Source organism: Acipenser ruthenus, chromosome 23 (assembly GCF_902713425.1).
Source record: "Acipenser ruthenus chromosome 23, fAciRut3.2 maternal haplotype, whole genome shotgun sequence".
Taxonomy (NCBI): Eukaryota; Metazoa; Chordata; class Actinopteri; order Acipenseriformes; family Acipenseridae; genus Acipenser; species Acipenser ruthenus.
In genome coordinates this window covers 8308296-8335304 of record NC_081211.1, presented here as the reverse complement: position 1 = coordinate 8335304, position 27009 = coordinate 8308296, and the positions used below count along the sequence as shown (strand labels likewise).

At 40.0% G+C, this 27009-nt stretch overlaps 2 protein-coding genes across 3 annotated transcripts; one reads left to right on the top strand and one right to left on the bottom strand.

The window, feature by feature from the left end:
* Window positions 1–718: 718 nt before the first annotated feature.
* LOC131699735 (replication protein A 32 kDa subunit-A-like) lies at window positions 719–17435 on the bottom strand. The gene is made up of 9 exons (XM_058997697.1): window positions 17170–17435; window positions 16143–16237; window positions 13335–13436; window positions 12819–12932; window positions 11549–11623; window positions 11183–11299; window positions 6034–6144; window positions 5543–5637; window positions 719–1796 (listed from the first exon to the last, which is right to left on the bottom strand). Exons 1-9 carry the CDS (start codon window positions 17186–17188, stop codon window positions 1709–1711), a joined length of 816 nt encoding a protein of 271 aa, XP_058853680.1. The 5' UTR covers window positions 17189–17435; the 3' UTR covers window positions 719–1708.
* Window positions 17436–18629: 1194 nt separating this feature from the next.
* Window positions 18630–26516, top strand: LOC131699734 (acid sphingomyelinase-like phosphodiesterase 3b). 2 transcript variants are annotated; one of them, XM_058997696.1, is made up of 9 exons: window positions 18630–18753; window positions 19890–20088; window positions 20696–20909; window positions 22482–22579; window positions 23720–23863; window positions 24151–24320; window positions 25436–25616; window positions 25704–25837; window positions 26078–26516. In XM_058997696.1, exons 2-9 carry the CDS (start codon window positions 20022–20024, stop codon window positions 26438–26440), a joined length of 1371 nt encoding a protein of 456 aa, XP_058853679.1. In that variant the 5' UTR covers window positions 18630–18753; window positions 19890–20021; the 3' UTR covers window positions 26441–26516. The 2 variants fall into 2 exon arrangements, with proteins under 2 accessions (XP_058853679.1, XP_058853678.1); XM_058997695.1 differs by having other exon boundaries at window positions 25436–25837.
* The last annotated feature ends 493 nt before the right edge of the window (window positions 26517–27009 follow it).

Sequence of the window (27009 nt, the reverse complement as noted above, 5' to 3'; positions counted from 1 at the left end):
AACACGTTTGCTATAACATGTGTTTCTACATTTGAGACCGATGTCGTTAATGGAAGTACAAAATGGGTAACAGGGAAGCAACATACATCCCTCGCCACTGCTGTAAACACAAAGTTAGTAGAATGGTCACGTGGTCTAGATCTACTGGATGCACGTGTAACAACGTAGGTTTGGTATACACACCGATCGGTTCCTCCATATATCCCAGATTAATGCTCTTAAGAATACCCGTGGCAAGCTTTATTATCCATATTCTGTGTTTAATACAGTAGTTTTATTATGCATGGCTGCAATCCTGATCTTTTAGGAACATGAGGTCTGCAAAATGAAGGAGGCTCTTGTCATTGGCACTGAAACAGCAATAAGGAGGCTGTGTGGTCCAGTGGTTAAAGAAAAGGGCTTGTAACCAGAAGGTCCCCGGTTCAAATCCCAGCTCAGCCACTGACTCATTGTGTGACCCTGAGCAAGTCACTTAACCTCCTTGTGCTCCGTCTTTCGGGTGAGACGTAATTGTAAGTGACTTTGCAGCTGATGCATAGTTCACACACCCGAGTCTCTGTAAGTCGCCTTGGATAAAGACGTCTACTAAATAAACAAATATTGTCTACTAAATAAACAATAAGACTGAATCCAGGTGTACTGAAAAGATCATAAATGAACAATTAAAATATATAGAATCACTTAGAGATGAATAGAACAAATAGACCAAAGAAAGGCATCGTATACAATTGCCATTTATTAACTGATTATCACCATGTACAAAAACAAATATTGTATATCCTACATCTATTAGGGTGACTTCCCCAATCAAAAAAAAAAAAAAAGCCACATGGTATAGTTAATTTAAATGTCAAATGTGAGCAACTACACCAACTGCTAGAAGTCTTTATGACTTCAGTAAGTCATGCCTTATTGAGCACTAAAACAATTCAAATTTTCCTCTTCGTTGGTTTCATTACCACCACCCTAACCCTAACTCCCCTTCCTAGTCACAGGGATAAGGGGATTTACAACGAGGGAATAACACCCTGAAAGTGCTGAGGAACTGGGGTTCACAGCATGCTTCATGGATAGATGTGGAGGTTCACTATTTGTAAGTATTGAGGTCTGAGGAAACACATATACAAATCTAAAACGCTCATCTCTGGATCTCTCTCCCCTGCGTCATTATGGGAAAGTCAGCTTTGACTCAATAGTCACAGACGCCGTTTATGAAATAGATACTAATCCGATTCAGAACCACACAACCTTTTATGTACCAGTACTGCAAATGACAGCTTTTATTTGCACTGCTTTGGGGATCAAAAGAAGAGTCCCAAATAGAAAACGAATACGACAAGACTGTCAGCCAAAACTGAAGTATAACTAAAATGCCACCAGTGTTATTTATTGCAATGGGATATTGTATTTAAGTGCTCGTACAAGATACTCATTTGGGAGAGGGGGGGTGTATTGTTTAATATTTGTAAGCATCTTTAAAAAGAAGTGTTCCAGTAAGACTGTAGGGTTCCTCTTTATTCAGGATATAAAACAGATGCTTTTAAAAGCAGGAATTAACCGAAATAAACCAATACACGTCTTATCAGTTTTTCGTTCACACGACTCTATTACAAATGCAGATGCCAAGTGGATGGCCCTTCAGTTCTTCGAAGCGTCGAAAAAGAAAATGTTCGGGCAACACTAACAGGAGTGGATTCCTCCTCGTTTCTCAGTTCTCCGACTCTGTTGATCTGTAGTGGTCCTCGTCCACAGTGGAATAAATGTGCCCTTCATTACCGAGAAACTCCACAGCCTGCCTGCGTTCAAAATAAAAGGAGAAAAAGATCATTTAGTTGGTGTTGATCATTTAGTCAAAATTATAGGTCTTGTTATTTCAAGGTCTTCCAGTGTACAAAAGATAAAAATAAAGGTACAATACAATAAAGTTGTATTTTAAAACTGTAGCAGTGATTCCCTACGTGGAAAGCTGAATTTGAATTGATAAATCACTTAACAGCCATCTGCCCAATTACTTTGACTAAGCACAATATAAAATACTTACAGCTGGTTTAACAGATGTCAATTAGCACTTACCTTGGACTACCTAATGTTACCTTAGGTAAGGTAGTCCAAGCGGAGTGCTGATCTGGGTTAACAAAACCAGCCATCAATGTTTCAAAACTCAGAAATACTAAAAACACAATACATGTAATGACAAATATTTCGACTCGTCTTTATCAATGCCCTTTTAGTCAAAAGGTTTGTCTCGTGAATTTATGAAGTTTATTACTCCCTTTACAGCCTCCATCGGCGATGTTTGATTCCTCTAGTGGTCTTTGTGTAGCTGCTATCGGCCATGTTCTAACTGAACCAAACTTCCAGCCCTTTTTAAACTGCTAGACATGTCTCTTTATTTATGCCTTGAATACACTGTGGGACTAGCTGACACTGTTCTTGCGTGGTTTAAGTGCTATCTTGCAGACAGATTCCAGTTTGTCTCTTATGGGGAGGACATATCTGATGTCTGATGTCCTATATCGGGTCCCACAGGGCTCTAACCTGGGTCCATTGTTGTTCTCACTATATATGCTTCCTCTGGGTGACGTTATCCATAGACATGGAGTGAATTACCATTGTTATGTGGACGACACACAGCTTTATTTGTCTGTAAAGCCAGGATATACTTGTGCTGGCGGGCTGCTTACGGCTTGTCTAGCAGATATTAAATGCTGGATGACTCAGAAAATACAAAGGTTATGCTAGTGGGTTCCAAAAAACAAATAAATCATGTGGTATTACAAGAGCATGAGCTTAGTACCTTCTCTTCAGGTCTTAGATCAGAAATACAAAACTTGAGAATTTGAGAAACATATTAGAGAAGTTACTATCAAGTTTCATTTGCAAAATATTGCAAAAATGACACAATTCCCACGTCATGCTGAGAGACTTCTGCATGCACATGTATCATCCAGACTTGATTACTGTATCTTCTCTTCTCTGGAATCCCAAAAAGTGTGTTATTTTGACTCCAGTTTATCCAAAACACCGCCGCTAGGATCCCAACTAAAACTAGGAGAAGGGAACACATTACCCCTGTTCTAGCTTCTTTACATTGGCTGCCGGTGGAGTTTAGAATTGATTTGAAGATTCTGCTGCTAACCTATAAAACCCAGAATGGCCTGGCACCCGTTTGTTTACAAGAGTTCCTCACCCCGTATGCACCCAGTCATTCACTGAGATCACAGGATGCAGGTGTTCTGAGTGTCACCCCGTATGTACCCAGTCATTCACTGAGATCACAGGACGCAGGTGTTCAGAGTGTCACCCCGTATGTACCCAGTCATTCACTGAGATCACAGGACGCAGGTGTTCAGAGTGTCACCCCGTATGCATCCAGTCATTCACTGAGATCACAGGACGTAGGTGTTCTGAGTGTCACCCAGTATGTACCCAGTCATTCACTGAGATCACAGGACGCAGGTGTTGTGAGTGTCACCCAGTATGTACCCAGTCATTCACTGAGGTCACAGGACGCAGGTGTTGCGAGTGTCACCCCGTATGCACCCAGTCATTCACTGAGATCACAGGACGCAAGTGTTCTGAGTGTCACCCAGTATGTACCCAGTCATTCACTGAGATCACAGGACGCAGGTGTTGTGAGTGTCACCCCGTATGCACCCAGTCATTCACTGAGATCACAGGACGCAGGTGTTCTGAGTGTCACCCCGTATGCACCCAGTCATTCACTGAGATCACAGGACGCAGGTGTTCTGAGTGTCACCCAGTATGTACCCAGTCATTCACTGAGATCACAGGACGCAGGTGTTGTGAGTGTCACCCCGTATGCACCCAGTCATTCACTGAGATCACAGGACGCAGGTGTTCTGAGTGTCACCCCGTATATACCCAGTCATTCACTGAGATCACAGGACGCAAGTGTTGTGAGTGTCACCCCGTATGCACCCAGTCATTCACTGAGATCACAGGACGCAGGTGTTCCGAGAGTCACACCGTATGCACACAGTCATTCACTGAGATCACAGGACGCAGGTGTTGTGTCACCCCGTATGCACCCAGTCATTCACTGAGATCACAGGACGCAGGTCTCTAGATTGTCCCGAGGGTGAGTACAATTAAAACAGGTGGAAGGGCTTTCTCACACACACAGAGCACCACAGCTATGGAATGCCCTTCCAACCTTTGTTAGAGAGGCTGAGACTGTTACAGCTTTTAAAATCGAGACTTAAGTGTTACTTCTATACATTGGGCTTTCTATCCTAGTGTGCCTCTACTGTCTTTTTAAACATTGTTTTCCTGTATATTGTATTTTTTGGATTGTATTTGACTGAATTATTGTTTCTGTACAGCACCTTGAGATGCCTTTGGAGTGAATGGCACTTTATAAATAATTTGATTTGATTTGACTTACACCGCTTGCGATAGGCAGGTTGTTTTGAACCTATGGCCAAAAGTTTTGCATCCTCCTATAGAATTAAAACATTTTGCTTCATAAAGTCAAATGAAACCTGCTGAACAGTGTTACATTAACATATTGAATTACATACCGCTTTGTAGTTCTCCATATACTTAATGAAAAATGTGACATTTCAAAATCTAACATGAAATACTGTACTACTATTATGGCTTTTGGTAGACTTGCGATAACATGTTTACCCTTGATACGAGGGCTTGATCCACGGTTGCACCCCATGCTGTTGCAGTTGTTGAATTTTGTTTCACCATGACCTTTTAGCTACTGCAAGCTTTGCAAAGTTTTTTGCAAAATCTGTATATGTATGTATTTATTGAATGATCTATCTGTATATGTAGTTATTTATTGATCTATCTGTATATGCATGTATTTATTGATCTAGCTGTATATGTATGTAGTTATTTATTGATCTAGCTGTATATGTATGTATTTATTGATCTAGCTGTATATGTACGTATTTATTGAATGATCTATCTGTATATGTAGTTATTTATTGATCTATCTGTGTATGTATGTATTTATTGAATGATCTATCTGTACATGTAGTTATTTATTGATCTCTGTATATGTATGTATTTATTGATCTAGCTGTATATGTATATATGCATTGAATTATCTATCTGTATATGTAGTTATTTATTTATTTGTTCTTTCAGATCTGTAATATTATAACTGCCATGGTGTTTGCAGTGATGATGAAGTGCTGCAGGATTGAATGAATTCAGATTCCTGGGCAGGTCAGCCAACTCCAGATAATGTATCTTATTCTATAGAACTAGCACTGGTCCTGAGGAATCTGGAGACACAGTTGACGCAGGCTCTGCCACCATTACACAAGACCAGACAGAGCACCAGAAAATCTGGAGGGTATGCGGAGGATGATATGCAAAGGAGAAATGTCCGACAGAGACTCAGTGACAACGATGGGCCAGCAGAGGAGTTCAATAACTTCAGTAGAATTTAAAACAATGCAAAACAACATTGGGTGAATTATGACTCGCCCTGTATATAAAACAGGCTTGTTTGTGGGTCGCGGGCTGTATCACATTATGACAAGGATAGGGGACTCACTTGATGGCCAGGGCGTTCATTCCCTTAAGCCTGATTTTGATGTCCTGAATACTTATCCCTTGCACTTCTTTACACGTCTTGATCAAATTCAACACCTGCAAATAAAAACAAAATTACAGAAAAAGGCAGCATGCAAAACACGTACAGCCTGAAATACACAGAATCACCTTTGTGCACAGCAGAATAAATTTCACATTTAAGTCATACATATTTATTAAATGTTTGATTGAAGACAAAAACATCTTGGCTGAATTACCATAGTTCTTTAAGTGAGTGGCAAAAACAGAAGGCAAATAACTAATAAGTCACACCTGAGTCTAGGTTTACTTATAGGAGTTGTTCATGCAGCAATAAGGAGAGGAATAATATGTTCAACTTCATTTAAATAATATACTTTAACTGAAGGTAGTTTTGAAAGCCAGGACTAGGAGCAGCAGGGCTAGTGTGTGCTTGAATCCCTGTGTGAAGGGTAACGCAGCTCCTGTGCTCACCTGACCCTGCTGTGGTGTCAAGCCATTCATCCCACCATCCTCAGCTCCCGAGTATCCGCTCCCCGTGCTTCCTGGCATGCTGAGGCTCCGATTCATGCCACCGTCACCCATCTGAGGGGTTACAAGAGAAGGATGTCACTGTGGCTGCATACAGGCTGAAGAAACAGTAGACTAAAAAAGCATATATTGTGTAGGAATGGAACGTTACTAATCTCATGATAAAATTACATATCACGATGTGCAGGTCGCAACACAACATGTATCACAATACAGGAATGGAAATAAGACTCACCAACACATACCTCTGCAATAAACAGTGGCTGTCCAGCAAAGCACAGCGCTCTGACAAACTCATTAACACAGTCATTCTGCGCTCTGTTTTTATTAAAGCGTGTGTAAAAGCCGATAAATGGATTGCTGGTCTCTTTTCACTTTCTTATTTTAGTTTAATGTGTCGCTTGTTTTTCAGTATATTCCTTTATTGTCACTGCAAACATGTACCTCGATGCAGCAGTATTTGCAGCGCTATGCATCCTCTGCCTCATCTGACCCACTTCTGCTATTTTTGCTTTTTGTATACTTCATTTTCTTTTGAATATTCATAAACTGACTTATGTTTTCTCCCCATTCCTCATCCACTAAAAATATCATACATTCGTGTAACTATTTCAATTTCATTTTTTATCAAGCTAGCAGTTACTATGCCCAGCAACTGCCACAATAATCAGACTTTGATTGGCCAACATAAATCAGGTGACAGCGTTTGTGAAGTGACCAGAAATGCAGAACACTATAAATGATATATCATGTAAAGAAAGTACCACACTCCATCGATACGATGAACCGTTAGACCTCTAATATTTTATTAAATATATATCCATAAATACTGCATTACATGAAAATCTCACATTTATAGTACAGATTCGCCCTCCTTATTTCACTATTTTAGTTCAGTGCAATCCTGAAAATAGTAAATGAGTGAAAAGCCATTTTACACTACAAAATATAGTACTATTTAACTGCCAACATGGATGGGCTAGCCTGAATTAATGAAAGCAGTGAATTATCAAAACTTACGATATGGGCAAATTAATCACATTTGAAGAAAAAAATCAGTATATTAATTGAACAGAAAAGGTTTGTTTTATGCAGTTTTAAAGCCTTTAAGAAAATAAAAAATAAATAGCGCCTTGCTGGTACATAACTGACACTACTTTGTAGCGCTGGGACAAATATCCGAACAAACATTTCTATCACATGTATTTGACGGCGTAGAAAATGTCCATGGACATGAGAAACGACAGAGCTAGCAGGAATGAGAAATATGCATCAAAACAAGCAGCCAGAATTTGTGCAACAGTTTCTAAATGAGCAAAAGGAGAAATATCTGTGTGGGATTATTTCTACATGTATGAAAAACAGAAGATCAACACTGCCACTGTTGCTGTTATTATTGGCATTTAAACACAGTTCAGGCAACACTAGCTGCCAAATAGTGATCTCTACATACTGTACATGTGAAGGTGCCGGTGCTGCTTCAGATTTGGGAAGCAAGTCAATCGGGGTTGGTTTGTGTCTGCAGTACGATACACGTCAGGTACTTCACTATAATAACTCGCAAAAGAAATCACTTGCATAGTGTTCAATGTTATATTTCTTTCATTATTATGTGGAACGCAAGGAGTAAATATGTAGTTTTTTTCATTGTGCAACACCCTCTTTTCCACGTTTATTTTATTTGTAGTTTTTATGCAAGTTAAAAAGTTGTTATTACTTCATGAAAATGTGCACTTTGTTTATTGCGAAGACACAATAATGGCAGAATGTATTAAATGTCTACTTTATGTACTGTTTTTGCCTGATATACACACACAAGATACTTTGTTTTGTAGTTAATTCACAAGTGTGCCTTTTTGTGGGATATTTTTCTGCTTTAATACATTACTAAATGTAAGGACTTTGATAATGTTTTGCAGATGAATGAATCTTGAATGGATATCCAAATATGAAAATACTATGCTCATGCCAGCACTACTATTTTGACGATTTATAAATAAAGTATAAGTTTATAAAGTATAAAGTATAAGTTTTACCAAACAAAGAAAAACAAAGTTGTAATCATACCAAAGAAACTTACTACATTAAATGACGAAACATTGACAAGAACCAACGGCTTCAAGATAAAAACATAGTTTCTTTTAGCATTTCAAAATGTAGCACATTACATGTTTAATAGTTAGGCATGATAACCTAAATCAAACAGCATTGCTCATCCCTTTGACACTGTGCCATCTAGTGGTGGGAGTAAATATCAACCAACACCTGTATTCACACTAAATCAGAACAATACTGTGGTACAGTAATCCGTTGTGTATCCGACTGCGGTGGGACCAGAGTAGGGATGGGAATTTTAAACGTTTAAATGTATAAATTCTAAATTAGTGGTAAAACGTTTAATATGCTAGACGTATAACCAGTCACGTGACAAATGTCACCAATTTTTTTTTTTTTTTATGCATTAATTTTAGCAATTTATCATCAGTAGTCCGTCGCGTACGAGACTGCTCTAGTGCCACAGTAAGGGCGGATATTATAAAAAGGAAGGGGTTTGGCAATTACCTCTAAGTAGCTTTTCTAATTGGTGCAACAGAAAGATTGACACTGGGGTGGACGAGAAAACCGTACTATGTAAATAATTATGCCAAACAAAACTGCTGGACCACAAAAACACAAGTTCAATGCTTCACAGTTTCAAATAAAAACATTCAGAATAATTGTGGATGGAGCTGCTGATGGCAAAAAGCAAAACACCCATAACATTTGCTATAGATTTGGCCGAACAGGGCGTGATCACGTTATCCCCTATGAAGACAGTGTGTGTGAATCGTGAATGCAGAAGTTTTGAAATCGATGTAAGATTATCCCAATACTGTGCTGACCCATAAAACAATAACAGCGAGGCTGGAAAAACTTAAAGAAAACCGTGATGCAGCTGTTCATACAAAACTTTCAAAAGGGAGAAAAAGTTGCAATTACCACAGACTCGTGGACCCCATTCCCCAATCTTCCCATAGGTGGAAGACTTTTTTCACTTGACATTGTTCTGTAAGATTTAGGACCAAACAGCCGTTTATGTTCAGTACAGTTTTTATTTGTATGTTGGAACTACTGCACTAAAGTAAAGGACCCCTGAGACACACTTCAAACAGGTAGACCAGGCACCTCATTTTACAATTCAATGTAAAGCTGTGTGGATATGTGAATTTGAATACTTTACGTTATTTAGTAATACCTGACCATATACAATTAACTGCACAAGGCGGCAAACATAATATTATTACTTAATATGTTACTTGATTGTGTGATAATGTTTGGGAGTTTTATGTACACTAGTACAGTATGTAGAGGAGAGTAGCGTTCGATTCGAGTACTCGGAAATTGTAATGCTCAAGTACTTGTCTCGAGCAACAACAGATCTCAAAAATCTCACCCCTACTATCAAAAACAGCAAACTTTTAAATCTCTGAGGCAGACTTTTTAATATCAGTCACAGTGCTCTTTAAAATTCTAAAATCTTGTGCTATTTTATCATGGTAATTACCTTTTCCAGAAGTGAAAGAATTTCCAACTTTTTTCAATTATAAGCACAACTCGCTTTCTCGCTGTACAGTGGGTGACGTTCGTCTCAATTTTTTTTTTTGTTTTTACTATGTAAAGTTTTTTCGATGTTATTTGCTTACTTAGGGTTTATTTGTTTAGAAAATACTAACCAGGGCTGTCAGTATCAGCTGCAACAATTACTATATTCACACAATTATTGTTTAGAGATTCAGCTTTTTGCTTATCCCTTGTTTAGAAAGATACAGGGTATTAATGCTTGTGATGGAGTAGCTGTCTGCTGTGTGGGTGGCTGCATTCACTGCTGAGTGACAGGCAGGAGATCGAGACGGAGGTTGAAGTTGACACGCCCCGCAGGTGAACAGGATTTATTTACATATCAACACATTGAACAGCTCCCGTGACACTACCAGCAATGGCAGCGCACGAAGAACATACAACACAGTGTACGAAAACTTTGGTAGGATCTATATCATACCTTGAGAATAAACGTGTATTACATCATTGCAATCACTCAGGTGAAACAGTGTCTTGTAATTTGCCCAAATATCATTATTTTTCAACAAAACTTTCAGGAAGTATTGTAAGGTCCCTCGGGTCATAGAATAATGCGTTTTTGTACATGTATCTGTAAGCAGAATACATAATAAAAATTACTTAAAAAAACAAAACAAAAAAAATATATCGTTAAAAAAAAAAGTGAAACATTTGTATGGCTTCTGAAGTACTTTATAATGTTCTCCAGTGTTCCGAAAAAAAGGACACCATTTGCAAGATGCTACTATAAAAGATTGACTTTTAGTGAATTTTTGTAGGAAGAGAGTCGACTACAGCCAAAAAGCGCCTGGTCCTGGGGGAGCATCCCACTGAAAAATGCTTGGTCCTGAAAGGGTTAAAAGTCATGTCCCCATAGGAACCTATTAGTAGCAACTACACTCCTAATATCACAGAGTGCAGATCTCACACTCAGAATGTGTGACAAAGAATCCCAAACGTTTAAACTACAACAGGATCTACACAAACAGATTAAATATGGTAACGTGTGGAGTAGTGGTTAGGGCTCTGGACTCTTGACCGGAGGGTCGTGGGTTCAATCCCAGGTGGGGGAACACTGCTGCTGTACCCTTGAGCAAGGTACTTTACCTAGATTGCTCCAGTAAAAACCCAACTGTATAAATGGGCAATTGTATGTAAAAAAATAATGTGTTATCTTGTAGCAATTGTAAGTCGCCCTGGATAAGGGCGTCTGCGAAGAAATAAATAATAATAATAATAATAATAATAATAATAATAATAATAATAATAATGTCAGCTTTTCATCTGTTGTAAATTTAGATTGAATTGCTTATCATATGTGTTTCAGAGTTGAATGTATTTTCTCTTGCAGTCTTTGGCACAGCAAATTATTAAACCAAAAAACAGTTTAAACAAATGATTAGAGAAGCACAGGAGGACAGCTATACAGAGGATAAGATGGAGTGGAATTGTGGTTGGTAGATTTGTCATACATGATTTGTCACATGGTACTTACCAAAGGCTGCGGCTTATTGAGGAGCATCTGGGCGTGAACCACTTCTAGCATGTGAGAGGTCAACTCATTCATATCCTCCAGAGGCCTGACATTAAAGGCAACCAGACTCTTCTTGTTCTGCAAAGTGGGGGGGGTATCTTTATTAATACCCAAGTACATCCTTACTTTGAAAACTTCTAAATAGTAGAGAAACATCCTACTGAATGTACAATATATGAGAAAACTAAAGCATCTGAACCTCTGATGTTTTTTTCTCAATTCTCATTTGTGAGGCTCAAATTCTGTGATTAAAAAATAAATAAAATAAAAATAGTTCTGTGAAAAAGCATGTATTTATAAAATGTGTGTATCCAAGCAGTCCCTTACCTGGAAAGACCGGAGATGACATGACACTTTAACGTAATTGCCTGGAGGCACAACAATATTTTCCCCACCGCCTTCCTACAAAACAAGACAGGCGTTGGGATTAGATTTGGCTTACATTTAAAAAACAAACAACAGGTGTTTGAAAGGGGAAAGTTTCCCCAATCCTGTGGTTGTCTGTCACTTCCAGCATATAATGAACTGAAGATCTCCAGGCTGATTTATAAGCCCCATTGGGCAGATAGAAGTGGCAGACATACCAATACCGTGCACTCTCTTTATTGATCTGACTTGCACATAAAACAGTGAAATGTTGAAAACTGTGACTGAGTGGCGATCCCTCGCACAGTGAAATACAGTACATGAACAATTTACTCAGATTCATTGCTCAGATAGCTGGCTCTTGTCATTTCAGTATTAGCACATCTCAACAAACCTGAGATGTGCATTTCAACAGATCTGGTAAGATCGGTCAGTGTAGCGTATGTTATTATTATTATTATTTATTTATTTATTAGCAGACGCCCTTATCCAGGGCGACTTACAATTGTTACAAGATATCACATTATTTTTACATACAATTACCCATTTATACAGTTGGGTTTTTACTGGAACAATCTAGGTAAAGTACCTTGCTCAAGGGTACAGCAGCAGTGTCCCCCTGGGATTGAACCCACAACCCTCCGGTCAAGAGTCCAGAGCCCTAATCACTACTCCACACTGCTGCCCTATGTGTGAAATGTGCTGGTATGTCAGACCAGTCTTCCTCTGTGCAGGGGTCTGTGGCGAGTAAAACGAGGAAGTGTTTAGAATTACGTCTGGCAGTCTCTGGATTTCTGAGTATTGTAAGCACTCCCAGGGCAGGGGGGGAGTGTATGTTTATGTAACCCCCACCCCGCATGTTGCTGTTAGCTCATCACAAACCATTCCAGATGCCGGCTTCACAGTTCAGTTTAAGTTTAAGGAGAATGTAGAAATCATGGGACATGTATTTCATTCTCTGTGCACTGCTGTATTCTATTGTTCTCTAGTTCAAGTTTGATTGTGGTATTGTAAAATAAGTATTATGCCTTTTGTGTCAATAACTCACAGAATCAAAGTCTGCGTCAGATTAATGATTATTGAAAATATGAGCTTTTCTAGGTGTTTCTGTTAAGGATGTAAACAAAAGGGGAAAAGGTAGAATTCCTCTCTCCACCAATTATTTCCAGTTGTTGGTTTTTATTCTCCAAGCTAAAACATACAGCACTCATACCCCTGTGTGTGTACTTACATCCGTATCCACCCACTGTCTGACGTCAATGGGCGGCGCGGTCATGTCATCCAGTTTATACTGGATGTTGGTGGGTGCTTTCTCCGCATGGCGGATCATCCCCACAAGGGTCACCTGCCAAGAGAGAAGTGAAAACATGCATCAGCATCTGCGATAACGTTGGGAGAAACTGGCTTTCCCAAACATAGATATAATTTATACATTTCACACAGTCCTGCTACCTACTGTATATAGCTCAATTACCCTCTATAAACAGCATTTTGGTACTTTACTGTACTGCAGTCATTACTGCATACTATTGAACTCCCATTGTCACCAACAGGTAGCTGGTGGTATTTGAGTATTCCTGCACAGGATGTGAATTTATAGTGCTGTGGCTGGATAAACAGGTCTAACGCATTGAAATAAAAATCTGGAAAACTAAATAATCTGCAGTGAATGGCTAAGGGACAGCGCCTGTGCTAACGAGGCAAGAAGCTATTTTATCACCCGTTGAAGTTGCGAGTGTGCTCTCACCTGAGACAGCTCCACTTCTCCAAATTTGAAGACGTCCTCTGTCTGGGAGACAGAGAGCACCTGCGCCACTGTGCAGGGGACGATGGACTGAGCTCGGGATCTCTACAATGGAAGCACAGTAACACACACACACACCTGTTAAGAAGACGCACCCTGGAGTAAGTTCTGTTACATTTGGGGCAGCTGGAAGATACCGACTTGTGTTAGAAACACAGTGCGCACAGTAACACAGCACAACAGACCAGTGCTCTCTCTAGGTTAAAGTACAAGGAAGCTCCACTCTGCCCTTTTTCATGCTCTTCCTCTTTATAGTTAAACTAAATCACATCACACTTGACCTTGAACAAGTTGAACATACAAACAAAAAATTAACCTTCATATTCCAGTTGATTCATTGATCATATACAGTGCTCTATATTAGTATAGCACGTGTGTTATTTAAATGCTAGATGTGCCTCTAACCCTTCCAGCCGAGATCGCTGCTCCTTTCCAGCCTGGAGAGAACAGTACATACTATTAATGAATACGGGGCAGACCTGAGGCCAATTACAACTGTACCTGCGCAATTGTATTTGTAATTACAATGTAATTGATGAATTACAGTTCAATTACATAACTTGTCATGCTTAACCCTTTAAGGACAGGGGTCATGTTAACACAATCATACTAAAGTGGGCTTCTAGGACCATGATCGTGTAAACATGATTAAAAAAAGCACTTTGTTTTGATGACTTATAGGGCCACCGTACTTTCCAGCAAAGGCTTGAAACACATATCACTAGATAGGGGAGAGACTGACGTGCACTTCCTGATAGTTTTCATTGTGTGACGCCACTGAGAGGGGAATTTAGTGTCTAAAGGGTGGAGACAGTTTACAGCAGCCAAGCAGAGACAAAAGCAGAAACAAAACATTACAGGAACTTGTTTAGAGTAAATAACCAAAAAATAAAAAGAGGAAACACTGTAAATCTGATGTATTTGACTTACTATATTAGAACATTTATTCTGTCTCATGTGTTTTTATATATATGTTTTTACAACATTTATAAATGTAAAGAAACAAGTGGATATAAGCAGACACTATTTCATGAACTAAATGTATCAGGTTTTGTTTCCTTATTACTGATAATAATGGAATGAATAGCTATTTTATTTATTTCGAGAAAATAAGAGTAGTGTCCATTACTGCTTATAAAGACCCTGAGAATAAACATGTATTATGTCATTGCAATCACTCAGGTGAAACAATGTCTTGTAATTTGCCCAAACATCAATATCTTTCAACAAAACTTTCAGGAAGTATTGCAAGGTCCCTCGGGTCATAGAATAACATTTTTTATACATGTATCGCAAAGAATACTTCATAAATACTTTTTAAAAAATTAAATTATACAAGTATTGAAAAAAAAAGTGAAAAGTTTGGATGGTTTCTGAAATACTTTGTAATGTTCCCCAGAGTGTTCTGAAAAAAGGACACAATTTCCAAGATGCTACTGTGAATTTTTATAGGAAGAGTCAAATACAATCAAAAAAACACCTGATCCTGAGGAAGCATCCTACTGAAAAACGCTTGGTCCTGAAAGGGTTAATAATTCCCAGTTCCACGTTGTGTTTTATGTTGAGCGAACTTCTCGCATTCAACCACTTTTAGTGACCCCATTTGTTTGAAAAAACGTTTTATCGTATGTTTCTGTATTTGTACCTGCAACTACTGCTTGGTAGTATAAACAGTGTAAACATGTTAATGTGTGTATTTCTGTTACTTTAGTGTAATTGTAATCAAACTGCAATTATTGCAGCACAATTGTAACTAAGCGTAATTGAACAATAGCTTTGTAATTGCAATTTTAAATTAAAATTGACCCCAGGTCTGACACTGGGCAATACTAGTTAAAAAAATAAAATAAAATAAAAAAACAAAGAGGCATGTTACAGGCTTTAAACATACTGGGAAAGCCAAGTGCCTTAGCTCTTTTTTTTTATCACTGAGCATTCTTTTAGTTAGATAACCTAAAGGCAATAAAGTAGTAAGTTATTTGGTTTAAAATGTTATTTACTGGAAAAAGCGTATTTAGGTTCAACAATATCTCTTAGGTAATAAACACAGTCTCCTGGAACAAACTGTTTGGACAGACAGGTCATTTACCATCAGCCCCATTGAAGGACCTGGTTCCAAGGGAAACTCATATGTTCATGTGACAGGTTCACCCTTGTGCACAAAGTGTAACTGTATATGTTCTGTAACACCACTTTTGATATTATAAATGTGGGCTTTTAATAGGTCCAAAATGGCAACTGTAACTTTTTTTAATGATATTTTTTATTCCTGTTAAATTCTGATTTAATGTGCGACATGACATTATATATATATATATATATATATATATATATATATATATATATATATATATATATATATATATATATATTATATATATATATATATATATATATATTGTGGCAGTCATTTCTGTTTATTAGCTAAATAAAGAACATCTATACACATCTAATTGTGAAGTGCAGGGCCCTAGCCAAAACAAATAATGAATTTGAAGCCAAACTGAACATAATCAGTGAAATGAGGCAAATCTGTAAACAAAAAGTGAATTGTTTCATGATCACATAATCACACACTGATGTCATCATCACTGGTATGAAAATGAGCCATTGCCAAACCAAATCCGCCCCCTACTGGTATTACAGTAATGGACCTCCAAGTGCGTCCTCTGACCAATGCTTCCACAAGAACAAGCTGTGCTGAGCACCACCCCCTGCACTTCACACACACCTCATTCACTGGATACTCACCCCACCCTTCTTCTCCCCCTGTGTGGCGGACGGGGATCCAAACCCGCCCGGAGACTGGGTGTAGCCGCCTCCCATCGCAGACTCACCAAAAGAACCTGCAACAGAGTCCAGTTTAAATACAGCACAACGAGCACCAGCATGTTGCAATCGCAATAGGGATGGCGTGTATTGTGACAATTTTGGACGTCAGGTTTGAATTCATTTACACACAACTACCTACGACCAAGGCCGCCAATATTTGTGCGTTTAAAAAAAAAAACTGTTAAATATTTATACTACAGTAGCAATACCAAAATATATGTAGAATGGTCTGCGCTTCAGAAACAATTGTTGGGAAGATTCTGTATCAATTACTTGTCCTATGTCACACTGTCTGTGTGTTGCATGTGACTTAGTGTGACGAGGTCTATTCTTGTGAACTTGTGTTGGGTCAGAACGTGGCTTACAATTTTAGATAACCCAATTTGTTGCTTGTCAGTTAATAACACACATTTCCTCAATTGCAAAAAAGAAAATATTAAAATGAAACTAAGGGCAAACTCTGTACATCGTACCCCGTTCAGATGGGCGTTTCCTTGTTTACAGCTAAAATCATTTGCGCATGCCCAGGGCAAGTGCAGTGCAAGGGGTACCACTTTTTAACGCGTACTACAAAATAACACCACGCCTGTATGTATATATGCACGTGTGTATTGGCGTTCTCTCTTAATACAAGTTAACGGTACGACTGTCTATAGCAGCTTCAACTATATAACTTGATCAGTTAGGTTTCCATGCACAACTAACTTTCAGTTACTAGTCCACGCTGGAGTCCCGCCATACACACATTCTCCCCCCCTCTTAATGTATAGTGAGATTGGTCAGACAGACAGATATATCCTTTTTATTAAAAAGTAATAATACATCTCTCGTGTGCTCACAGTACATTATTTCGTGTAGACGATCCGGAAACACACTTTTAGTTCACGTATAAATTACACAAAGCAATAAACTGGTTATGTATTCTTTGGAAACAGAATTCACTCACCACTCTGGTTCCACATCATTCTATTCGGTACAATATACTGCTTTACAGGAAGATGGTTTTGTAGCGTTTCTAAAAGCAAACCTTTATATTGTTTTATAATAATACTGCGCAGTTTTCTTTCCCACACTCTTTCCACGCGCTGGTAAGTGTCCGAGCTTTGCTACATACAGGCGCGCTACAAACCGCACTGCCGCGAACACAGCTGCCCAATCACCGATTGCAGTGTTGAGAAGTTCTGCCCAATGAGACTGCGAGTTTGGAGTAGACTGCTCTGCCAGTAGTTAGTTGGCTTCAGCTTGCAGAATTTGCGATGATAAATTGACACGGGCGTCCATACCTATTAAGGGAACTAGAAATACAGTATAAATGTAACCCATTCAAAGGTGTAGGCTTTATTTTTTGTGTTTATTTATTTTTTGTAGATATTTTAGAAGGTTGCCATATTGAAGCCCATGTTAAAAATATCAGCTTAATATATGTGTTATCTGTAAAGTGTTTTATAAATAACAAAAAACACTTTGTAATGTATAATTAGTCACTTTCCTCGGATGGCTAATACTTTCTTGAGGTGGCTAAAACTACTGTTCTTAAACGGGTCTGATCTACATACATGCCAACAGTCCCTATATGGTCTGGACAGTCACGATTTCCTAGCAAATGTCCTGCATCCCGATGCATAGGAAGACATCCTGATATTTACACATAGAAAAAAATATATAATTTATTTTGCACAGCAGATTTAGTGAAAACCACACGCTGTGCTCTTCGTGCGGCTGATACATCTGCTGATCACTAACTTACCGGTTTGCAAAGCTAAGAACGCTTCATTGTGTCTGTGTTTACTGTCATGCTAGTCGTGCGGTGTTCAGTTGAGGGGATACCTCTATTATTACATGATAGATTGTTTTTTGCGTATGACCCCTCCCACGTGTATGATGCATATATCGGCAATCACTAAATGTGGGAAAACAGGATATGCTGACTATATACACAAATTTGAAATTTGTAAAAGGGAAGATTATCAAAAAATTTACCAATATGTACTGAAGAGTTGATGGTAATACTTCTGGCCATAGACAAAATAAAGGAATATAAAGAAATGGACATTGTGATTTTTACAGATTCTCTAAGCTCGATACAGGCATGAGAATCGGAAACAGGAGATATGATAGATATTATATATGACATTATTCAGACATTGCATACTAATTATAAAAATGATAAAACTATTCTGATGGCCTGGATTCCAAGTCACTCGGGTATTTTAGGAAATTAAATTGTGGGTTAGTACGTTTTGAAGGGAGAAGGGAGAGAAAACAAATGGCGAAAGAGAAATGTATAGTCAAATTTCTAAAAAGCATAAGAAACGGGAGAAAATATATGGAGAAGAAATAAATATACATATAGAAAGATAGAGGGCGCTCATGATCTCCATTTAGATGGCATGTGCCAACATACCCTAAAAAGAAGAAGCAATCGGCACTCGGCAATAGATAACCAACTTCACATCACTCCTAAAACCAGCGCTTCAATAACATCTGTCGCTGCCTAAGGACTAACGGGGTTCAAGAAAGTAAACACACGGTATGCAGAGACCTTTACAGCTTGTGACTAGTTCAGCAAATATGTAGACATGTTCCCAGACTCACGCATTGCAAAGCATTCTGCAGGGAAGTCTAAAAGTCACACACATAGTGAAAGCGTTTCTATCAGCATCAACATTGCTTTAGAAATTCAGATTGATTGATAACATGTGTTTATATACAGCAATAGTGTGTTCATTTAAACATGTTGACATTACTGACAGTGGTATTATTGACCCGCCACATATGTGCAGTGTGATGAATAGCCTTGTTACAAAGTAGGTGCCGCAGCTCGTCCTTTGATGTGCAGTACCAAACTCAGCCTCTAGGTTTGTTGTGATGAAAGTAACAACGCCAGCTGTGTATGCTTTGCTGTCATGCAAAATCAACAGCCACCTACAATATAATAAGAACAGGGGCCAAGAGAGAGTTGGATTGTGAAGCATGCCATGGTTGTTTTTCTGTCTGATATTGTTCCTTTTTAAAAGCAATTACAAGGAGCACCGTATCACAGTCTATCATTTTACCAAGTAATAAAGTGGAGTAGCTGTGTGCCTTTGTCTCATGTAGGTATTCACTTCAATTCAGGCACTAAGATTTCAGGTTATAAAAGCTCCCTTATTTTGAAAACTCAGTGTTGACAGGTATGTTAGTTGGCCATCGAGCCTGGTGACCCCTCCCCTTTTTTATTTGACTATTTTCATTGTTAGCCTCTGTATGTTCAATATGCTCGGTTTGAAGACATTTTTATATCAGAAAAAAACAAGTAGTTGATTTTTGAAAGTTGTCAAAATCTCCTATTTGAATGCATTGGAATTTTGACCCAAAGGGTCTTTCCCTGAAAGTTTGAAAACATTGTGACTGTTATAACATCTGTATACAAAAAGATGAAGGATCCCAGTGATTCTGCCTCAACAATATGACTAGGTAACCCATTCCATAGCCTCACCTCTCTCTCTCTGTGTGAAGAAGTGTCTCTTTCCCTCTGTCCTAAGAGTCTATCTCCACTTAATTAACTTGGCTTTACAGAGGTGTATGTGTTTATCTCTGGTGAAGTAGTACATATATTCCGGCTTTTTGTTGTGCAATGGTTTTAAAGCTTTGACGATGAACTTCCCTTATCTCCTATCATACCAGGGAGTATGCCACACCTTCATTTATAACTCTCGTTGGGGAGAACATTGGTCAGAGGTGCATTTCCGTCTTCTCAGAACTCAGCTGTGGCCCCAGTGTGCAGTCTGGTGTATAATACTGCGTTTCAGGACCCCAATGTCTCTCACATCACCTATTGCCCTGTGCCTTCTGCTCAGCAGCTGTGGAGCCCAGGCCTTGTCAGGTGAGTCCATTTCTGTGTTGTGTCAGCGTTCTCCTTTCTGTAAGTGATTGTATTATTTTATCTGAAGATACACTTTCCTAATGTTTCATGTCTTCTCTGTTCATTATCCCGTTCTGTGATCTCTGTCACTCTCTATTATCGTTTGCTCTTTGATCATTATTTACCAGGATCACTAACTAATCACCTCAAGTCACAAAAGACACTGATCAGTAAACTTGGTTACTAATTATCGAAGCAGGAACTGAGGATTATAGACAATACACACAACAGGATACTACACAGGTCAGAAATTCAGCATTAGGAAAATGAGCACTGTCTGCCCTTATAAAAGTTCCCCACAGTAAAAACATAGCATAAAGCACAGTGAATGCATGGTAAAGCATAGGCAAGAGAGGTATGGTAAAGTATATTAAATCATGGATGAAATACAGTGCAAATTTACCTTAGTAAACTTTAATAAGTGAGGCCACTTTAATAAGACTTGTACTGAGCATTGAATTGGGCCAAGCCTTGAGAAAACGTGACACAGACTCTACAAGGTGTTGGATGTGTCTGGAGGAGTGATAATTGGATACATTCATTATGAAACTGCTTTCTTGTCTTGCAGGCCACTTCTGGCACATCACTGACCTTCACTGGGACCCGCAGTACAAGATGTCCAGTGACCCCAAGTCTGTCTGCCCGTCCAGCGGCTCTCAGGCTGTTCACAATGCCGGTCGCTGGGGTGATTACCTGTGCGACTCCCCCTGGGATCTGATCAACTCCTCCATCTACACCATGAGACACATCCTGCCCGACCCGGACTTCATCCTGTGGACTGGGTACGGGCTTTCACTGTGCATGCGTTACACTTAGCTATGCTTTAACTATGGTAACCTTCTAGAAGGGGTTAACCTCTCAAAACCCCAGCCCCTCACAGACAATTTCCGCCTGGGGGGCTGTGCCCTTAAATAAATCACTATATCTTCCAAAGTATAGACAGCACAGGCATGGTTCAGGGCTTGAATTCAAGGTAACCCCTTGGGCATCAAGACTAAAACCTCAGGTGTGATAAAAGTCTTACTCAGTACCACACTGGAAGGAGATATCCAGAAAAAACACATAAAAAAACAACAAACGCTTTTCATTTTTTTATGTTCTATAGTCATTTTTTCAACTTGTAGCATATGAAAAGAGCCAGATTTTTTTCCAGTGCTTCACCAACATGTCTAATATACTGGGTAAAAATTTGGAACTGTTTGAACAAAGGGATCAAATTCTACAGGAGTTTTTACAAAGCTAAGCCCAAGGGTCCCCAAACCTCTCCAAAAATAAACATTGTGTAAATCTTTATGTCAATTGATATACTAAGTTCTAAAAGGGATGTTATCTTCTGGCACCTCACAGGCTAGCCATAGCTACATGCATTTGCCTTTGAAAGGTTTTTTTTTTTTTTTTTTTTTTTTTTTTCCCTTATCTCATTCAAGAGGTGGGTGTGTTTGTTTGCACATCAATTACTCTGTGATGTATTGGGTTACAAACACAGTAAAGGCATGAATGGAACGCTTGTGACCTCCCCTACAACGTGATCAGGGAGATTCCATCGTCATGAAGGTTGTAAGACCACAGCAGCAAAACGCAAGCTAGTCGATTGCTTTTGTTTTGAATGCATGGGGGTACTAGACACATTGTGAATGGGATATCTCAGCGGTGAAATGACGGATTCGAAAAATTCCTTCGCTGTTTGACGGTAGGAAAACAACGATTTTGATATCGAGTCAGCTTTTTTCTCTTTTGCTTTTGTAATAATATTAAAAATGCGTTATGAAATATAATATTTACGTGCAGTTCCGTGTTCCGCCGGCGGGACAAGAGGGGCGTTCCCCTATTGAGTGGCTTCTTGATACATTTGAAACCACTGCAATTTTAAAGTTGTTTTAAAAACACTGCTTCAAAACATGCTTCAGTGTCCAGACTAATAAGAGACCAGAGCTCATGGAGAACTTGGTCAGGTTCTAAAGTGCATGTGATGTTTCATTGCAATTTGATGAGCTCTACTGGAGCCTGACCAGTAGAGGTTACTGTGGCGTGGTGAGAAGAACCCAACCCTGTAAGAGCACAGAGATCCCAGCCAAGATGAACAACTGAATGTGACTAAGCTCCCAATTGCACCCATGCTCCATGCCGTATGTCTTTACAAAGTAAGCGACTGGGGCACCCCATCCTTATCTGTTTGCATTTAGGTAGATCATCTGCTGTGACCCAGATGCTGTGCAGTACAAAGCATACATGTGGGCTCTGCTATGGTGGTAGCAGCTCAGAATACAGGCAGGTCATAGGGAGAAGGGGGTTCTAGTTGTAAAGTGCTTTGCTTCCCATTCTTACTCTGTCCCCAATGTGTGTGTTTGTTGTAGTGATGACACTCCACATGTGCCTAACGAGCAGCTGGGAGAGGAGGCAGTGTTGCAGATCATTGCTAACCTCACTCACATCCTGCAGGAGGTGTTTCCAGGTAAAACAGGGAGGGGTGGGTAGGTCCGCCGCCAAGCATAGGCAAGCACGCAGTCTGCGTACCCTAAACCAATCATCATGACAGTTCAACTTTCTTTCATGCCCGTTAGGGTGTCTTTCTGTTACTGTGCATAGAGAAGGCAGAAGTCTAACAGCATCACAGTACAGTGAAACTCAAAGTACTTGGTGATCCTCAACGGCACTGAAGATCACACAGAATTTCTACTTTACAGTTCTAATTACACTGGAAACAAGCAATCCTTTATTAACATTCACCAATCACATACTGCTAACATCCCTGACTAATAATAGCAAACTCATTTTTATTTCTCTAAACTATTTTTATTACCCTACACGAAGCTTTTATTATTATTTATTTCTTAGCAGACGCCCTTATCCAGGGCGACTTACAATTGTTACAAGATATCACATTATTTTTACATACAATTACATTATTTTTACATTCAATTACCCATTTATACAGTTGGGTTTTTACTGGAGCAATCTAGGTAAAGTACCTTGCTCAAGGGTACAGCAGCGTCCCCCACCGGGGATTGAACCTGCAACCCTCCGGTCAAGAGTCCAGAGCCCTAACCACTACTCCACACTGCTGCACTTTTAAACCAGTTCTAACTGATTCCAGTTTTGAACATAGCTTTGTTATCTTTATGGCTCTTCTTTATTGTAGTGAGTAAGCCTGTTTTAATTGAGCAAGAAAGCTTCTTTTACTGTGCCTGTTGTCGTGTTTTTCAGGGGGCAGACGACAAGCCTGGGGTCTGATTCAATCATAAAATCCAGTGATGCTTTATGAATACCCTAATCCTCCCGGTCACCCTTCAAACTGTTTTACTGGACTAACCAGACTGTGTATTTACTCCTTTTGGGTCAAAAGGTAGTCAGAGAGGGGACCACTATCAGCTCCAGTTCAGTTTTATTTCACATTGCTATGCATCCTGGTTCTTGCAGTCCTGCAAGACACCGACAGGTAAAAAGAATGCATTGGGATGCGAGTAAATAAAAGAAATCCCAAACTCCATTAGAGGGAGGAGAGCAGTACAGTGCTCACGGAGAACGCTTTCAAGAGCAGGACAGTGGAAACACAACTCGAGATTCGAAATGACTGCCTTTTTCTGTGTTCCAGACACCAAAGTGTACTCTGCGATGGGTAACCACGACTTTCATCCCAAGAGCCAGCTACCCGCTGAAGAGAACTCTGGATACCTCAGGACTGCAGAGCTGTGGGGTCGCTGGCTGGACAGCAGCTCCGTAGTCACATTCAGAAAAGGTACCGGAGAGGAGAGGAGAGGAGGGATGGGAACCCCCTTACCTTCCTTTAGATCAGAGTTAAAATCATTTCTGTTGCTTAAATACTGTGCAAAATGTGTACACTTGTACAACTTTTTCTATCTGTCACACTACATGGGGAAGACAGTGGGCTTTACAAAGCGCCTGTGCAAAGTTTGCTCCACAGTGCTACTGTCTGAAATCTAAGGCATGCCCAGGTCTATTGGTAGACACAATACAATGCAGAGGGTTCTGAAAAGGTTAAAAATCAAGCCTCTTTCCTGTCAGGTGCGTACTACACTGAGAGGCTGCTGAACAAGTCTGGCCAGCGCATGATTGTTCTGAACACAAACCTCTACTACAACCAGAACAAGCTGACCATGGACCTCCCGGACCCCGCTGACCAGTTCAAGTGGCTGGAGCAGGAGCTGACCAGTGCAGCGGCAAGCAAGGAGAAGGTGATGACCAGCTAACAGTTCTTCCTGTGTGAGGGAATGCTGTGCCCATACTCGCATTCTCAGAGTAATCACCTTTAAGAAATCGGAAGGTGTTAGCTATTACTTTCCCTTGTTTGTACAATTATCGAGATTCAATCAACAACAATCTGAGTGTTATTTAATATAGAACCTGTCGTGATCAAAATAACAAAGTAATTTATATCTTTGTCTTCCCTTTCTTACTTTTGATATGAAATCATTTATTTCACTCCCTTTAGAAGTGCCTCGTCTCTGCAGTGAATTGTGGGATTGTAGTCCTGGGCAAGATGTAACCGCGATTAAAGAAATGCGTATCCCAGTTTCCACAGCGGTCACTCTTGAGTTAGGGTTAAGGAAGGGTCACATTTACATGACCAATCAGTTGCACTTGCTAGTTTTGCTGCATAGTCTCATTGTCAGTTTTGCAGCCTCGGTACAGCCGTAAAAACATCAGCACCCAGGATGAGAGGAAATTCACTTCCAGTTGGCTTTTAAACCACTCAGCACAGAAGTTAATTGCCGTTGCTTGGTACTCAGTTGTAAAGACGACGGAAGGCCAACTTTTCTTGCTTTGAAATAAACACATTAATGAATGGATTTATTAAATGACAAATACTTCTTAAAGGTAATTACTCAGACAATACGAGTAGCGGCACACCCCAGCGTCCCGGCTGTCTGGATAAGACGAGTCTCACATTGATGCTGCCTAACGCCCTTGTGTGGAATTCACCAGAGAGGCTGCTTCCAGTGGGCTTTAGAAACACATGTATTGCTGAGCTCTGGCTTGTTAAAAATAAGTTACAAGGATGTGATAAAAAAGAAACAAGAATTGGAATGAATGATACGTGGGTGAGAAAGTGCGCTGCCTATTTGTTCTACCTTGAAGGCTCTGTATTACTTATGAAAAAAAGACACATTTGAGAGCTATGGAAGAACAAAATGGGTTAGATGTATGGAAATATTTTGTTAACTACAATCACTTTCAAATATACCCCAGGATCAGCTGTACTGATTTGGCCATTAACAGCCTCCCTTTCTCAAGGGAAGCGGAGCATGTGATTATTAGGCCCCTTGATAAAGTCTTGGCTGCTGAACAGGTTTACATCATCGGACACGTTCCTCCTGGATTCTTTGAGAAGAAGCGTCACACGTCCTGGTTCACTCAGCACTTCAACGAGCGCTACATTGAGATCATCCGGAAGCACCACCCCGTCATCGCAGGGCAGTTCTTCGGACATCAGCACACAGACAGCTTCCACATGTTCTACGACAGCTCTGGTGGGCCACACTCTTTTTACAGAACAATTCCATATATATTTCTAATGCAGGGAAAGCACTTCACGTTTGATCTCTCTCTGTGTTTAGGGTCTCCGATCAGCACAATGTTCCTGGCGCCTGGAATAACCCCCTGGAAAACTACACTCCCGGGAGTGGAGAACGGGGCCAACAACCCTGGCATCCGAGTCTTCGAGTACGACCGCACCACCTTGCTCGTGAAGGTACAGTCCTGGCACCCTGCAGCTCTGTGCAAGCAAATACAGTGTTCTACTGATTCCAACCTGGTTTATATGAAAGTGCAAGACTGTGTGTGATCCAGTACGTTAAACTCGCATTCAGACCTGGGAAATGTCTAAATACAGTCAAGCATCAAATGATTATTTTGGATACATTTTGTCAACTGTCTTAAAATGCTTAAGAAGGGAATTTCACCTCCCCCCCATTCGTTTCCCCATTTCCAGGACATGGTGACCTACTACCTGAACCTGACTCACGCCAACCTGGTGGGTCCGCGCTGGGAAAAGGAGTACCGGCTCACCGAATCCTTCCGCGTGCCCGACGCCTCGGCACGCTCCATGCACGGGGTGCTGCGACAGATCGAGACGGATGACTGTGCCCTGCAGCGATATTACCGCTTCAACTCTGTGAACTACGACCTCTCGCGCTGCGACTCGGCCTGTCGCACAAAACACGTGTGTGCGATCCGCGAGGTGGACTTCACCAGATACGAGAGCTGCGTCGTCACAGAGGGCGTCGCTCTCCTCTCTCTAGCGCCGGTTTTACTGCTGCTGCCGGCCGCGCTGTCATGGAATCCGATAATGTAACTAAGGCTGTATCTTAGTGCTGTCTGCTTTGTAACAGAGATGTGAAGCTAATCATTTATTAAACCTGTCCTTGAATGCAGACCTCTTTTCTGTGACTCCTGTCTCAAGTTCTTGATTATGTAGTTGACTAACGTATGGACTAGTCCCTTCAGCAGCACACAGTCCCTGAACGAGCGGACGAGGGCGCTAGCTGGAGCGTTTCTGATTATGGGTTTTTTTGAAGAATCCTTGTGCCCTGCTCATTTTTAGTACTTCCCGATTTCCAAGGAAATCACATGATGCTCTGACCTTTCAAGACATTTAACTTAAAACTTTAAATAGGTCCTGCGTGACGTGTGAATGAATAAATTTGTCAAAAAAAGGATCCAAGTGATTCAGCCTCAACACCATGAACAGGAAACCCATTCCATCCCCTCCCCACTCTCTGTGTGAAGAAGTGTCTCACATAGCTGTAGGGTGTCTGATTTTGTGTTTATTTAGTGTCTAAAATAAATCACACTTAGAAGAATGGATTTGTTTTTAAACCAAATTAGGTGGTTTATTGAAACATTACGAATTTACAACAAATG

Excerpts from the sequence above, each read along its gene's own strand:
- LOC131699735 (XM_058997697.1), bottom strand. Across the intron at positions 6,145-11,182 it reads TCAATAAGCCGCAGCCTTTG|ATGGGTGACGGTGGCATGAA; the intron begins GTAAGTACCATG and ends GTAACCCCTCAG. Across the intron at positions 1,797-5,542 it reads ATGAACGCCCTGGCCATCAA|GCAGGCTGTGGAGTTTCTCG; the intron begins GTGAGTCCCCTA and ends TTTTGAACGCAG.
- LOC131699734 (XM_058997695.1), top strand. The coding sequence starts at position 20,022 with ATGTCTCTCACATCACCTATTGCCCTGTGCCTTCTGCTCAGCAGCTGT. Across the intron at positions 20,089-20,695 it reads TGGAGCCCAGGCCTTGTCAG|GCCACTTCTGGCACATCACT; the intron begins GTGAGTCCATTT and ends CTTGTCTTGCAG. Across the intron at positions 23,864-24,150 it reads CGTAGTCACATTCAGAAAAG|GTGCGTACTACACTGAGAGG; the intron begins GTACCGGAGAGG and ends CTTTCCTGTCAG.